The sequence below is a fragment of the Panthera onca genome, chromosome B1, assembly GCF_046562875.1.
Source record: "Panthera onca isolate mPanOnc1 chromosome B1, mPanOnc1 haplotype 2, whole genome shotgun sequence".
In the NCBI taxonomy this organism is placed as follows: Eukaryota; Metazoa; Chordata; class Mammalia; order Carnivora; family Felidae; genus Panthera; species Panthera onca.
The window spans coordinates 13,974,156-13,989,571 of NC_138342.1; the positions used below are offsets into that span (position 1 = coordinate 13,974,156).

The window sequence follows — 15,416 nt, forward strand, 5'->3', positions numbered from 1 at the left end:
GTCCTCCTTATCATCCTCTTACCCTGCTGAGGTCTAGACACCCCTTTCTAGGACCAACCAACCCTCCCTCATACCAGGTCTACTATCCTTCATAGATACCCTGCCTGGACTCTGACACTTTGCACCAGCATGCCCTTCTAGGCAGATTACTCCTCACCTCTCAAAACTCCATCAACCCACATGGGGACCCTCCTCATCCCTGTCAGGCTCTGACATGCCATTCCTCCAAAAGGACATGGCTCCTTCTCCCACATACACCATCCAGTGTAGACACTTACCCTCACTTGGTCCCATCTGATGGTTTTAGTACTGAATTGTTCAGAAAGGGAAGAGGAAGAGGATAAGGAAAAATTGGTAACATTTTAAAGAAAGAGATACAGTGAATAAATTGGATAAGTATCCACAGTCAGAACTGATTAAAAGCATCATCTCTTTATCAAAGTATCTGTTTTTTTCCACTTAAAAAAACAGTTCTCTATTCTTTCTAAATTTAAAAAGTCACTTAATAAAGAAGTTAGTCTTGTCTTTCTTTTCTCACCAAACATACATTTTACTTAAGTATCTTACACAGGTCTGTAGAAAATCTAGTTCATTAAAAAGAGTGAGTTTAGAAAATATGGTTGTGGGGCACCTGGGTGGCTCAGTTGGTTAGGCATCTGACTTTTTGGCTCAGGTCTTGATCTCATGGTTCCTGAGTTGAGCCCAGGATCAGGCTCTGTGCTAAGTGTGGAGCCTGCTTAGGATTCTCTCTCTCTCCCTCGCCCTTTCACCCTGTATGCGCACTCTCTCAAAATAAATACGCTAAAAAAAAAAAAAAAAAAAAAAAAAAAAAAGAAGAAGAAACATGGTAGTTTCAAACAGTAGAATGAAATATTTTTTTAAACATCCAAAATATGTAAGTTTGACTTGTTTTCAGTATAATAATAGTTGTATCGTTTCCAGTAAACTTACCTCCAGATATAACTGCAAAAAGTAGCTTGGATTATTGGAGGAATAACACCTTTTCCTTGCTCCTTGTTTCTGTGAGGAAGGATGCTTCACAAGCATAATATCAGCCTCTCTTCACCCCTAGGGAAGTGAACTGCCTGATCTAATTGGTGATTTTGCAAAGAATAATTGAGTAGACAGAGCTCAGTTCTGCTCCTTTTCCCCTTGGGAGTCAGCTATTGGGAAAACATACCTGCAGAGAGCTCATATTTTGTTCTGCTTCCCTAGTATGCCTAGAACAGGGTGGCTAAGTTGGCCTATGCCAGACCACGTGATTCTCCCAAGCTGTTCCTCTAACCTGATCTAATCAGCAATAGAAGTGATATTCTGGCTCCTATCTTTTTCCTTGTTTCATTTTTCAAGTTGTTCAGAACCCAGACAGAAAAGAAGGGTGCCATTTGCAAGTACTTCAGCAATCCAACATCTTAATTAATATATTGAGGTGGAGATTGCTCATTTCCCAGTTTTGACTTAAAAGGGCTGCTTCAATTTGAGCTTCTTAAAACTATTACAAACAAAAAAACCCCTTAAACCTGAACCAACAGCAGATGTTCAAAATGAACATAAGCCAACTTATCTGATCATGCTTATTAGCCATTAAAAAAAGAAAAACTTCAAGACTCATAATTTCCTCCTTATAGAGGCCATAATTTATACTTCTAGTCCCACTCCCTACTCCCAGTCTATATTCCAATGACTCTAGAGTGCTGAATATTCTCAGAATATATCATTATTTAGACTTCTATACCTTTTGCTTTTACTATCCCTCTGCCTGTTCCCTCCACCCTACTCTCCTGCTAGATTATTTAACTTAGGGATAAGAGAACTATGGTCTATAGGCCAAATCCAGCTATTTTTGTAAACAATTTTGGAATTTTGTTAACAATTTATTGGAATACAGCCATGCTCATTTATTTATATATTGCTTTTGCACTGTAACAGTAAAGCTGAGTAGCTGCAACAGAGACCATATAACCCCCAAAGCCTAAAATATTTACTACCCAGCCCTTTACATAAAAACTTTTACACAACACAGGAAACCTCATCAACAAAACAAAAGGGCAACCTACTGAATGATATCTGCAGAGAAGATAATCTGCAAATGATATTATCTGGTAAGGGGTTAATATCCAAAATATATAAAGAACATATACAACTCAACACACACACACACACACACAAATCCAATTAAAAATGAGATTACCCGAATAAACATTTTTCCAAAGAAGACCTACAGATGGTCAACAGACACATGAAAAGATGCTCAACATCACTCACTAATCATTAGAGGAATGCAAATCAAATCTACAATGAGATATCACCCCACACCAGTCAGAATGGCTACTATCAAAAAGACAAGAAATAACAAGTGCTGAAGAGTATGTGGAGTAAAGGGAGTGCTTCTTCACTTCTGGCAGGAATGTAAAGTGGTGCAGCCACTTTAGGAAACACAGTATGGAGGTTCCTCAAAAAACTGAAAATAGAAACACCATATGATCCACTACTGGGTATTTAGCCACAGAAAACAAAAACACTAATTCAAAAAGATATATGCACCCCTATGTTTACTGCAGCATTATTTACAACAGCCAACCCAAGTGTCCATTGATGGATGGATGAAGATGTGATAGACAGAGACGTAAGTCAGCCATAAAACAAGAATGAGATCTTCCCATTTGTGACAGTACTGATGGGACTAGAGGGTATTATGCTAAGTGAAATAAATCAGAGAAAGCAAGTACCAAATATTTCACTTATATGAGGAATCTAAAAAAACATAAACAAACAAAAAAACCCTAGAATCTTAAATACAGAGAACTGGTGATTGCCAGAGGGAAAGTGGGTGCAAGGATGGGCCCAACAGGCAAAGGAGATTAAGTAGTATAAACTTCCAGGGGCACCTGGGTGGCTCAGTCGGTTAAGCATCCAACTTTGGTTAAGCATCCGACTTCCATTCAGGTCATGATCTCACAGTTTGCGAGTTTGAGCCCCATGTCAGGCTCTGTGTAGACAGCTCAGAGCCTGGAGCCTGCTTCAGATTCTGTGTCCTCCTCTCTCTCTGCCCCTCCCCTGCTGGTACGCACACTTGCTCTCTTTCTCTCTCTCAAAAATAAACATTAAAAAAAAAAGTATAAACTTCTAGTTATAAAATAAATAAATCAGGAGCTGAAAAGTACAGTGTAGGGAATAAAAAAAGTATGCCAACTCTTGCTTTCACTCAATCTTTCGAAGTTTCATCATTTCAGATCCTTCAAATCAAAATTAATTGCTCCCTCTTCTGTCTTTCCATTATATTATACCAACTCTGATACTTAACATCCCTGACAACTGTGAGTGCTTTAATAAAAGCAAAGTCTAAGCCCTATTTCTTATACACTAAGCTTTTTACACACCCACAGTCCCCACCTCTCCCAACAATTTTCATTCTTAGGGGAAGTATTTTGAAAGAAGCTTCTGCCCTTTTCTCTACCCCTTATTGAGTCCTCCCAAAGGAAAGAAGAATGACTAATATTGGCAGCAACCTGATAGTTGTTCCTAGTGGGATGAATTGTTGTTTTAAAGGTCACTTTTCATGCACGGCCAAGCTTCCCTCTTACTCTGCCTAGATGGTCACACCTTAGCAATAAGCAAATCACATGGTAAACTCACCAAGTTCTACCAGGCACAGAACTTCCCAGTGTTTTAGAAGAGGTCTACAGTTCTAACTGCTCTATCTTTGATTGTTGGTAAGGTCAATTCAGGAGGACAGGGAGTAAAGAAGTCTGATTTGTCCATACAACCTCACCATTTAAATTTTTTTATTTATTTTGAGAGAGACCATGAGAGCACGAGCAGGGAGAGGGTCAGAGAGAGAGAGAGAATCCCAAGCAGGCTCCACTTGGTCAGCGGTCAGCTCAGAGCCAAACACGGAGCCAAACTCACGAAACTGTTGAGATCATGACCTAAGCTAAAATCAAGAATCAGATGCTTAACCGACTGAGCCACCCAGGAACCCCAATACAACCTAATTACCTAAAAAGCTAACATTTTGATCTTTGAGTCCTAAGTCTATTTCCAGTTCAGAACCCAATAAGGAAGAAACATAGAATTAAATGCCCCCCCCCCATCAACTGCCACACAGTAGGACTCAAGATCTGTGAGGATTAACTGACAACAGTAAATTAATTGGAAAAAAATCATTTCTTTAAATTGTATAACATTAATTCCACACATATCTTAGTGATGAACTTAATTAGGAAAAAATTTTTGAAGGAAAAAAAAGAGATACATTTAGAGATCACATTCAGTGACTCAAACCAAGCCCATCCTATTTATCTGTCTCAACATATTGTTGCTATCAAGTCTGAGATTAATTAAATAACATACAAACTAATCATTGATATTACTGATTCAAAAAAGCAGTCCCCACCATAATGGTATCTCCTATTTAAGAAACAAACATCCCTAGACCCCAGGGTCTTCCAATTACTGCCCCTTTTATCTTTTTCCTCACAATGTAGCTTCTCAAATGAGTAGTCTAATAATCCTTTATATACATCTCTTATTTTTCTAACCTATTACAGTGTGGCTTCCCTCCCCACCATACTGCTGCAATTTACTAATAATGTCACTTAGAACCTCCATGTTGCCAAAAACAATGTATACTTCCCTATTTCAAGATACTTAACATCTCAACAACATGTAACAATCTCCTCTTAGATTTGGCGATACTACTCTTTCCTGGTTTTCCTACTTATAGCCTGGTGTCTTACTTTTCAGTGTAAAAGTTCAGTGGCCTTACCTTGGGGCTCCTCTTCATCTGCCCAGGGAATGTTAAGATTTCTTAAGACATGGTATAGAGTACTCTACTCTCTAATTATCCCTTACCCCTAGGTAATCTCATCCATTTCCATGGATGTAAATATCGTCCTCTTTTTAAATGTTTATTTATTTATTTTGAGGAGGGAGAGGAAGAGAGAATGAGTGGGGGAAGGGCAGAGGGAGAGGGAGAGAGAATCCCAAGCAGGCTCCACGCTGTCAGCACAGAGCCCAAGGCAGGGTTCAATCCCATGAACCTTAAGATCATGACCTGAGCTGAAATCAACAGTTGGATGTTTAACTGACTGAGCCACCCAGGCACCCCTAAATATCATCTTTATGCTGATAATTCCTTAATTTATATCTTTAGCACAGAAAAAAGAAAACTACTGTGTAAGTATTACAGCACCTTTCCCCAAAACAAAAAATAGTGAGCATGTAAGGACAGATATTATCTTAGTTTACAGAAAAATGACTTGTGCCAAAGGCTATAATGATTAAGGCTAAGAAAAAAAACCATATTCCTTCAATTCTTAGTCCTTTCTACCATTTGTTAGGACTCAGTCCCTTGTCCCTAAATGATTTACTACTTAAATATGAATACTACTGGGCAAGTTACTTCCTACATACAAACCTTGCACATACCCATCAGAAACAAATTGGCCAGGGCACCTGGGTGGCTCCACTGTTTGAGTGTCGGACTCTTGATTTTGGCTCAGGTCAAGCCCCATGACGGGTTCTGGGCTGCCAGCATGGAGCCTGCTTGGGATTCTCTGTCTCCCTCTCTCTCTCTGCCCCTCCCCTGCTCACTCTCTATGTCTCTCTCTCTCAAAATAAATAAATGAATATTTAAAAAAGAAAAAAAAAGAAATGAATTGGCCAATCTGAATGAATTAATGAAAGCTTGTTTTTCAGTAAATACTTTAGAAAAGACTCTAGGTTACAATTACAAGTTACTGAGGATGCAGGGTAGAACATACAACTAAAAAGATACTCAAGAATTTGGGGCAATGTATACAAAAAAGAAGTAAAAGCAGATGAAAATGTATAGGCTGTCTAAAGAAGAAGCTAGACATACAAATAAGGAAGAAGCAGTCTAGTAAGTTATGATGTACTTCCTGAATATGGTTGTTAGTATTTACTTGATGAAGAAAGACAAATGGGAGATATTACTGCTTTGTAAACTACAAACCAAAGCAGTTGTTTCAAATAATGATTTAATATAGACTGAAACACAATAAAACCAGCAATGCAGATATTGATATAAACCAAAATCTTATCTGAATCTCCCCAAAGTGCTTACTTCACGATAAAAACTGAATCTATGAGACAGTGCAAACAAAGTAATAATAACTTGGCAACAAATAAAATAAAAAAGAAAAACAAGAAGTGAATGTAAGTGAGGTTAGGTTTCTTGTCAATTATGAGAAAACTGTATAAAATGAGAGGAGATAGAGAAAAGTGATCCTTCATTAAGTTTCACATTCTCTTACCTTCTGTGGTGAATGAAAACTTTTGAAAGAATTGCTTAATGATAGATTCAGCCCTAAGTATGGACTCTAATAAAGTTAAATGGGTCCCCAAAATTTTGAACCTACGAATTTAGTGATAACCAACTGTTATCACCCATGAATGCTGGCTATATATATATATATATATATATATATATATATATACCAAGAAGAAGGAATACTATCAAAAAAGAAAAAGATAGGAAGTCCACACACAAAATGTAGAATAAATGAAAGACTAGATTTACTAATAAGGGAGAAAAAATTGCATGCCCCAAAATCTACATGCCTTTGTTGCTTTCTCCTCTCAAGACTGCACTGTTGTAGAGTTAAACACCAGGGCTGAAAGTCAAACAAGTCAGGGGAGCATGGGGGAAATACATAATAACAACTTCTCAAGGTGCACAGCCAAGCCTTGAGGGATACACATATATAGCCAGTCACCGGAAGTAGTATGGACATGAAGAGACCAACCTGTAGCCTCTAACATTTGCAAAAATACAAAATTCGCACACTACTTGTTTCTAAGGATGGCAGAACTTTACCCTCCCAAGTATAAAATAATCCAGGAGTATAAGGGATTTCAAATTTTACATGTAAAATCCATTGACGTGCCTATTTAAAAAAATTTTTTAACGTTTATTTTTGAGAGAGAGAGAGAGAGAGAGAGAGAGAGTGAGTGGGAGAGGGGCAGAGAGAGAGGGAGACACAGAATCTGAAGCAGGCTCCAGGCTCTGACCTGTTAGCACAGAGCCTAACACAGGGCTTGAACCCACAAACCGCGAGATACAACCTGAGCCAAAGTGAGACGCTTAACAGACTGAGCCACCCAGGTGCCCCAGACATGCCTATTTTAAAGACATACTGGATACATGTCTTAAACACCCAACTACTCATTATCAACACAGATTCCATTTTCCTGGTGAACATTATTAGTGCCATAATTTACACCTTTTTAAATGGGTAAAAAATTGGCTACAGCCAAGTGCCAAGGTTTTTGGGTGGCTGACCCATCCATACCAGTCTTCATCAAATTAAGATTTCTAAGTAAATCTACCCTTTTGGAATTTACATGGCAGTAATGAAAAGATGACGAAGAAGTTTGTGGGGAGACAAAAGATCAGAAGGCAAGAAGTAGCCAGAAAGAAATGTCAAGTTGATTATCTAAAATTTTATTTACCTGGACTGCCCTATCTTTTAAGTGTCACAGCTCTATGAGTCGCTCCCATAACTTCTTCACAGGTTAAAAATAGAGGAAGAGACTATCCTCTGACACTGATACTGCTATTATAAATGGCACAGGTAGTTTGGAAGAAAGTTGCACTCTACAAACACTTGCAGAGTGCAAAGCTCTAAGGAAGCATAAAATACAGAGTAGGTACCAACAAAGAGTAGCTGCAAGATGATCTAGTATGATCTAGTAGGATACGGATTTTTTTTTTTTAATGAATTTAAACTAATTTCTTGTATTCAGTTACTACAAAGCCAAAAGATTCCTTAGAGTGTAGGAAGGCATCAAATGTCTTTTTAGTCACTCCATATAAAGACAGGATTATACTAAATGATATACTGTGATTCTAAAACCCTGACTCTGTGGCTCTAAACTAACCTTAATACAGATAATGCAAGCCCTCACTATCTTTTCCACTAACATGCCTCATGATCCTTTTATCGTGTACCAGCATTCCCACCAGACAGAATCTACTGGCAAAAGCATAAAGCTCAAAGCTGCTAATAACTTGTATAAATCACTAATAATAACACCTAAAATTTATGGAATGTTTTTTATATGGCAGACACATATTAGCATATATCAACATAATTAATTCTCAAGCCACTTTATTATCTCCAATTTACAGATAAGAAACTAAAGTACAGAGAGATTAGGCAACTTGTGAGTTGTAACACTAGGTTTCAAAGGTAGTCTAGCTCCAGAGCTTACTTATTTGCTGTATTAGTCTATACAAATAAAAGATTTGGGGGAAGATAAATTAAGCTATAGGTGTGGTTATTATCAACAATCTGAAGTAAGTGGCACCATGGTATCAAGAGTTGGCTGGAGCTACTACCCCACAGAACTACGTCGGGCAACGAGGTAGCCATTTGCCACATGTGGCTAATAAGCACCTGAAATGCGGCTAGTTCAAATTAAGATGTGCTAGATGTATAAAATATCTGATTTCAGGGGCACCTGGGTGGCTCAGTCAGTTAAGTGTCTGACTTCAGCTGAGGTCATGATCTCATGGTTCCTGGGTTTGAGCCCCACGTCAGGCTCTGTGCTGACAGCTCAGAGCCTAGAGCCTGCTTCGGATTCTGTGTCCCCCTCTCTCTCTGCTCCTCCCCTGTTTGTGCTCTCACTCTCTCTCTCTCTCTCTCTCTCTCTCTCAAAAATAAACATTAAAAAAAAGTTTTAAATACCTGATTTCAAAAATTAAATATTACAAAAGAATTGAAACGAACTCATTAATAATTTTTGTATGGATTAATGTTAAAATATTTTGAACACACTGGCCTAGAAAATGTGCTTTTCAAATGTGGCTACCAGAAATTTTAAATTAAATATTTGGCTCCCATTATATTTCTACTGCATAACACCGGTATGTAGGGAATAAACTGGAGTTTATAGAATGATTCTAATCAAATCTTTGCCATTTTGTTTTGATGTAGCAACCTTAGGCAAATCAGTTACATTGAGTATTAGCTTTTGTATCAGAAAAATAGGGTTTAAAAACAGCGCTGAAACCTAGTGTTCAGATTTTGGTATCTATCTCTATTCTACACTAAAAAGAATGGAGATGCTCCTTGGAGAAATGGATGATTTAAGGGCTGGGACAGGTTAAGTACAAGATTAACCTGGAATATCTTATTTTGGCAGGAAGTGCTCAAAAAATCATTTGAGGGGCGCCTGGGTGGCTCAGTTGGTTAAGCATCCGACTCTTGGTTTCAGCTCAGGTCGTGATCTCAAGGTTCATGAGATCGAGCCCCACATCGGGCTCTACACTGACAGCATGGAGCCTGCTCGGGATTCTCTCTCTTCCCTTCCCCTGCTCAGGTGCTTGCACACGCTCTCTCTCTCTCATAAAATAAATGAACTTTAAAAAAAAAAAATCATTTGAGAGATAAGGGTGAGAGGGGTTGTAGAAAGGTGTGATTTGTAAAAAACACTGGAACCAGCTTGATGAGGCACCCAAAGGCCAAACCTGAGACAATCTGGGATCAAAATAATGACAGAAATGGATGTAACCATTAAATAAAGTAAGAATCCATGAGTTCAGGGGTGCCTGTCAGTTGAACATCCAACTCTTGATTTTGGCTCAGGTCATGATTCCAGGGTCTTGGGATAAAGCCCTGCATCAGGCTCCACATTGAGCGTGGAGCCTGCTTAAGATTCTCTCTCTTGCTCTCTCTCTCTCTCTCTCTCTCTCCCTCTCCCTCCCTTTCTCTCTCTCTCTCCCCCTCTCTCCCTCTCTCTCCCCAGCTCATAGGTGCGCTCTCTCTAAAAAAATAAAAATAAAAATAAAAATAATAATAATAATCCAGGAGTTCATACAAATAGAAATAACTGGATAAATAAATAGTGGAGAGGAGATGGGAAAGATGGCTTTATGACAGAATACCAACTACTAATTATAGAAGGAATGGTGAAGATAGAAAATCATGAAAGGATGTTAAAACTTGTGAGTGAAATATGGGTGTGACTATGTAGATATTCTGTTCCTCTAAACATTTTCCCATAAATTACATATCAATTACAAAAGGATAAATAGTAACTTTCAGGGAGAAATATGGAGAACACCACCTTAACCAAATTTTCAAACCTAGTATCATCACATTGGGACAAACCAACATCACGAACCTCAAGATATGATGTACTGATAAAGAGAGAATATCTCTTTAGAGGTATTCCTGCCAAAAATGTATAACCAATCTAGTCATGAGAAAACAATAGACAAATTCAAATTGAGGGACATTGTACAAAATAACCATTCTGTACTTTTAAAAAATGTCAAGGTCAAGAAATACAAGAAAGGCTGAGGAAGTGTTCCACGTTAAGAGAGACTAAAGAGATAGGACTAAAGAGATCACAGGATACATGATGTGGGGTGGGGGGAGGAAGGGGACTAATAGATAAAAGATAAAAATTGAGCATGAATTATGAAATAGATAATAGTATTATATCATTTTTAAATGCCCTGGTTTTAATAATATACTGTGATTAGGTAAGATAATGTCCTTGGTTTTAGGAAATATACACTGAAGAATTTAGGGGTAGAGAGGTATGATGTCACCAAATTATCCTCAAATGATTCAGAAAAAATAAGAATAGATAAATAGATACAAGGCAATAATGATAAAGCAAATGCAGCAAAATGTAATACAACTGGTGAATGTGGGTAAAGGTATACAGGAGTTCCTTGTACTATTCTTCCAACTTTTCTTGTAAATTTGAAATTTTATCAAAATTAAAAGTTAAGAAAAAGTAGAAAAACAAAAACTTGGCCTGTCTCCCAGACTGACTATCCTAATGGACTATACAAGTTCTGGTAATGCTTAAAAATATGCTAATGCATTTCCTTTATCCTCAACTTTACTTTGTTTTAAATTTTATGACTTATCAGATACTAACTGTATTATATATTCCATAAAATCCAGGACTTTGTCTGTTATCACTTAATGAGTCATAGTCATAGTCATAATGAGTACTAGGATACTATTTATTAAATCCAGTAAGCACTCAAACATTTGTTAGCTGAGCATACTCAAAATTATAGTATAGGATGATGATAGAAAAATAATCGAATTATAAATTGTAAATAGAGCTACTGATTAGGACACAGAATTTGTAGAACAACTTTTCAATTAAATTATAAAGAAAAACCAGGAATAAAGTACAGAGTAGTCAGAAATCTAACCTAAAGACATGAGTTCCACAAATAGAGAAAGGCAAACATCACTTTCCTTATCAAGGGTTAAACATCTTAGCTAACTACCAGCAGTCATGACAACTAAAATGATCTTTTTCCTCCATGAAATTAGAATAATGTAGATGAGTTATTTAAAAAAATCAGGTTACTTTAAAAACCTAGGCTAAGAACTGAGATTTAAAATTTCACTACTGGCTCAATATTAATTTGTTATATGACCCTAAATTACTGCTTACAATTCCTATGTCTCATTTCAAAATAAGACTTTTGGTGGTGGGGGCGGGAGGGGGCGGGGCGACGCGTGGGTGGCTCAGTCAGTTGAGCATCCAACTTCGGCTCAAGTTATGATCTCGCTGTTCACCAGTTCAAGCCCCGCAATCAGCTTTGTGTTGACAGCTCAGAGCCTGAAGCCTGCTTCAGATTCTGTGTCTCCCTCTCTCTGCTCGTACTCTGTCTCTCTCTCTCTCAAAAACAAATAAACATTTAAAAAAAAAAAAAGACTTGGGTCATTTCATTTTCTTTTCAAAGGTACAAAGTGTAATGTTTTATAAAAATTATTTCAAGCAATAAGAGCACTGAATATATTCAATGCAAAAATACATACATATAAATATTCACACACATGCAAAGGAAAAAGAATATGGCTTTTTTGTAAATATGTTTACATAGTACTGAAAGTAAGCCCATTAATAGCAAGAGGCAATTTAAAATAATTACACAAACTACATTTAATCCCAATTCACACTATGAATAGGTGCTTCACATATAGGATACTGGGGGGGGGGGGGGGGGGAACCCAATCAACAAGTGCATATCCTGTTTAAAGGAGTTTTACTGTTTATTTCAAAATAACAATGACAAAAAGTATGAGATGGATTTTGCTAGGTCTCCTGACTGGGACTATGGGAAACATTTCTCAAATATAATTAGAGCCCAGGAAAAAATTTCCTTTCAAATACAGTACAGTTATACACATTACATTAAAAATGTAATACAGAGATTGCATGTTAGACATACCACATCCACTCAATTTTCAATGTCTTCCAATCCTACTTGAGTATCCAAGTAGGTAAAGCAGAAAGATATTCTAAACCCCCTTTTCCATCAAAGCCAACATCGTGTTTAATTAAAATTTGACAACTTTTCAGAAATACACATATTTTTGTGATACAGAGCCATAATTCATGGATCTAAGTAAGAAGATACGGGAAAAAACCCAAAGAATTCTAAAACATAAAAACTGACCTAAGACGCCTCCGAATTACTGTGTGCCGCGGCAAAACTTAACACAATTACATCGTGAGCCAGGGTTTCAATGCTGTCATCCTGCCTGATTCTAACCCAACGAACTCAACAATTTCTACACAGGTTGTCAGTGGAACAGATCTTTAGATAAGCAATTGTGAAAACGGGTCCATTTTGTATTTAGGAAGCACTAGCAACAGTCAGCTTAACATTTTTATAAAAGAATAATACCGTGAGGGTTTTTTTTTTTTTTTACTTTTTTTTAAGAACTAAATCATTCATAAATACTTGACTAAAGAAAGCTATTTCCCAGAATGTTTCCTTAAATAAAACTAAAATATATTTTATAAGGGTAAAACATTAAGTTGCCTAAAGTGAACTTAAATGCTCCTAGTCAGAGCAATCTTCTTTCTTGTCATTTCCCTATTTCCACCGTTTTCTGCAGTGCACATTTCTGAGCTGAGGCTGTATTAGTTTATCCTACCACTATCTCCTTTTCACTAGTGAAAAACGAGAAAGATCTTCAGGCTAACCAAACAAATCTGAGAGGGGTGGGGGAAAAGGGGCGCGAGGTGGCGCAAGAACAGATGGAAAGAAGGTGAGAGAGTTGTTTTCTTAAGGCACTAAGGTTACTCCTCAACTCCAAATGCTAAGATTTAATCGCCAGTGGAGCAAGCTGCTGCCGCTATCCATCCACTTCTTAAGACAATGCAACCCTCCTTTCTACCTCTTTCCCCTACTCTCCTACCCGCAACCGCCTTCCAAAACAAACAGGCACAACACACCCCATCCCATAACCCTCCTTGTCCCTTCTGTGCCCACTAAACCAACCTGCTGGATAACAGCTCCTCGCATACGTCTCACTCAGACAAAAAAGCGACGGCGGCACGGTGGGGAGTTCCCACCACCTCCTGCCACCCCGAGCAACCCGCAGAATGACAGCCCCAAGCCCAGAAGTTTGTAGCAAAACGATTCCCACCCCACCAAAAGGGAAGACCGAATTACAAGAGAACGGGGATGGGAGGTGGGGAGGGCGACGTGCGTGTACATGCAGGGAAGGGTCCATCACATGACAGTACAAGAGGACCAGAGTCGTCCCGGCGTCCGCGAGGAGGAAAGGGGGGCGGGGGGGAGAAGGGTGCCGTCGCCATGGCAACACCCCCCATCCGTCCAGACTTCCAAAGAGGGAGGAAGAACTTCAAATCCCAACCGTCAGCGCTCGAGCAGCTCCTTCTTAAAGAGGTACACACAGCGCCGCCGCCGCCGCGGCCGCCGCCGAGCGCGAGAGGGCAGAGTTGGGTGCCCCCGCCCCTCGGGCGACGCCCCCGCCGCCCCTCGCCCCCAGCCGGCCCACCCGCGACCCCCGCCCCGCGAGCGCCCGGGGGTCGCCCCGGTCCTAGTCACCGGGAACTCGGCCGTGTCTACCCGCCCGGCCCCCGGCGGCGAGAAGGGGGTGTGTGTGCGCCCGGCGGGGGCGCGGACCAGCCCGCCTTCCTCCCGCCGGCCCTGCCCGCAGGCTCCCCTCCGCCCCGGCGCCGACCCACCGGGCCGCTGCCTCCCCCCGACAGGGTGGACGGCGGGCGGCGAGGGGGCACCGCGGAGTTTCGGGGAGAGCGCGAGCCAGAGGCTTCCTCGGGGGCTCGGCGAGCGGGTCCGAACTAACAGTTCCTGAGGAGCCCAAGAGCTGAGAAGGGAAGGAGCGCGAACCGCGCAGGGCGAGAGCCCCCAGACAAAAGGCAAGCGCCGGGGCCGCCGCGCCGCCGCCGCTCCCATCGCGCTCCCCCATTGAACTGACCCGAACGAGAGACTGAACTAACCCCCTCAGCCACAAACTCCTCGGGCTGCTGCAGCCGTCGCCGCGCGGAGCCGGGGCCCCGGCCCGTGTCTCTCTTACCTACACAGTGCATGAGGCGGTGGCGCCAAGAGTCGAGTTCCCGCCGGAATCCTCTCCTCTCCGCCGCGCACCGAGGGCTCCGGCACTGAGCGGCGGCGGCGGCGGCGGCAGCAGCGGCGGCGGCAGCGGCCATTCTCTCTCTTCCCTTGTCCATCTGCGTCCCGCGTCACGCGCCCTCATTTACATACGAGCGGCGCAGGCACGAGGCAGGGGCGCGAGCCCTCGGCGCGAGCCCCGGAGCGCGCACCCCCCGGAGGGGGGGTTGATTGACACGTGTCACTACCTTCCCTCTGCCCTTCCCTCCCCCTCCCACCACTCCCTCAGGGAGAGGCGGGGAGGGAGCGTGAGGAGAAGGAAGCAACCTGCCGCTTCCGCTGACCCCGCCTCCCCATCCACTCCCATCTCCCTCCTCCCGCCGGAGTTTACTCAAGCAAGCCATACTGCTCCCACCGCCCGCGAAAATCCTGAGCGGGAGCGAGAGCCTCGGAGCCCGGCCAGAAACCAGCGTGCTAAATGGAGCGGACTAGCAACGCCTCCCTTCTGACTTCGCGACGCGACTCAGGCCGCCTGGAGACTTCACTTCCCAGGCTCCGTTGCGCCGGGGTCCCGAAGCGGAGCTTGCCGCCGCGACGCGATGCCTGCCGGTCGTTGTAGTCCAGCAGGGATGGACACTCACTAGTTGTCTCACACTTGGGCTTGTAGACTGGCCTCTGACTTCTTTGCGCTGTGCGACTTGTGGGTTTAGCCTCCAACTCGCCATCAGGATTGCGCTGCCAGCGTCGCCTGGTCTGACCCAGCCGCCTTGCATTCTCTGGGCTCCCAGATAGAAGAGCGGTGGAAACCGCCCGAGTTGTCTGCGCTTTGTGCTTTAAGTGTTGGAAACTTTTGGGGGTCACTGTCATCCTGCCACCGGGATGACAGGAATAGAGCAGGAATAGATGCAGCAATAGAGCAAGCCGGCCATTCGGCCGCATCAGAAATAACTGCCAAACATCCAGAGGGAGATGCCAAAGTGACTTCAGTTCCAGGGCAAAGAGATCTCCGAGAGCGAGAGTA

General features: G+C 41.6%; 1 protein-coding gene across 11 annotated transcripts in view; it reads right to left on the reverse strand.

Moving 5' to 3' along the window:
• Positions 1 to 14,695, reverse strand: part of LCORL (ligand dependent nuclear receptor corepressor like) — a 167,683-nt gene extending 152,988 nt beyond the window's left edge. For 2 of the 11 annotated variants that reach the window (XM_060655348.3, XM_060655347.3), the window contains exon 1: positions 13,298 to 13,770. In XM_060655348.3, coding sequence (XP_060511331.2) covers positions 13,298 to 13,532 — 235 coding nt within the window. In that variant the 5' untranslated portion in view covers positions 13,533 to 13,770. Of the gene's footprint in view, positions 1 to 13,297; positions 13,771 to 14,360 lie in introns of those variants that run through there. The other 9 variants (XM_060655360.3, XM_060655349.3, XM_060655353.3 and 6 more) reach the window with 9 other exon arrangements.
• Positions 14,696 to 15,416: the final 721 nt, after the last annotated feature.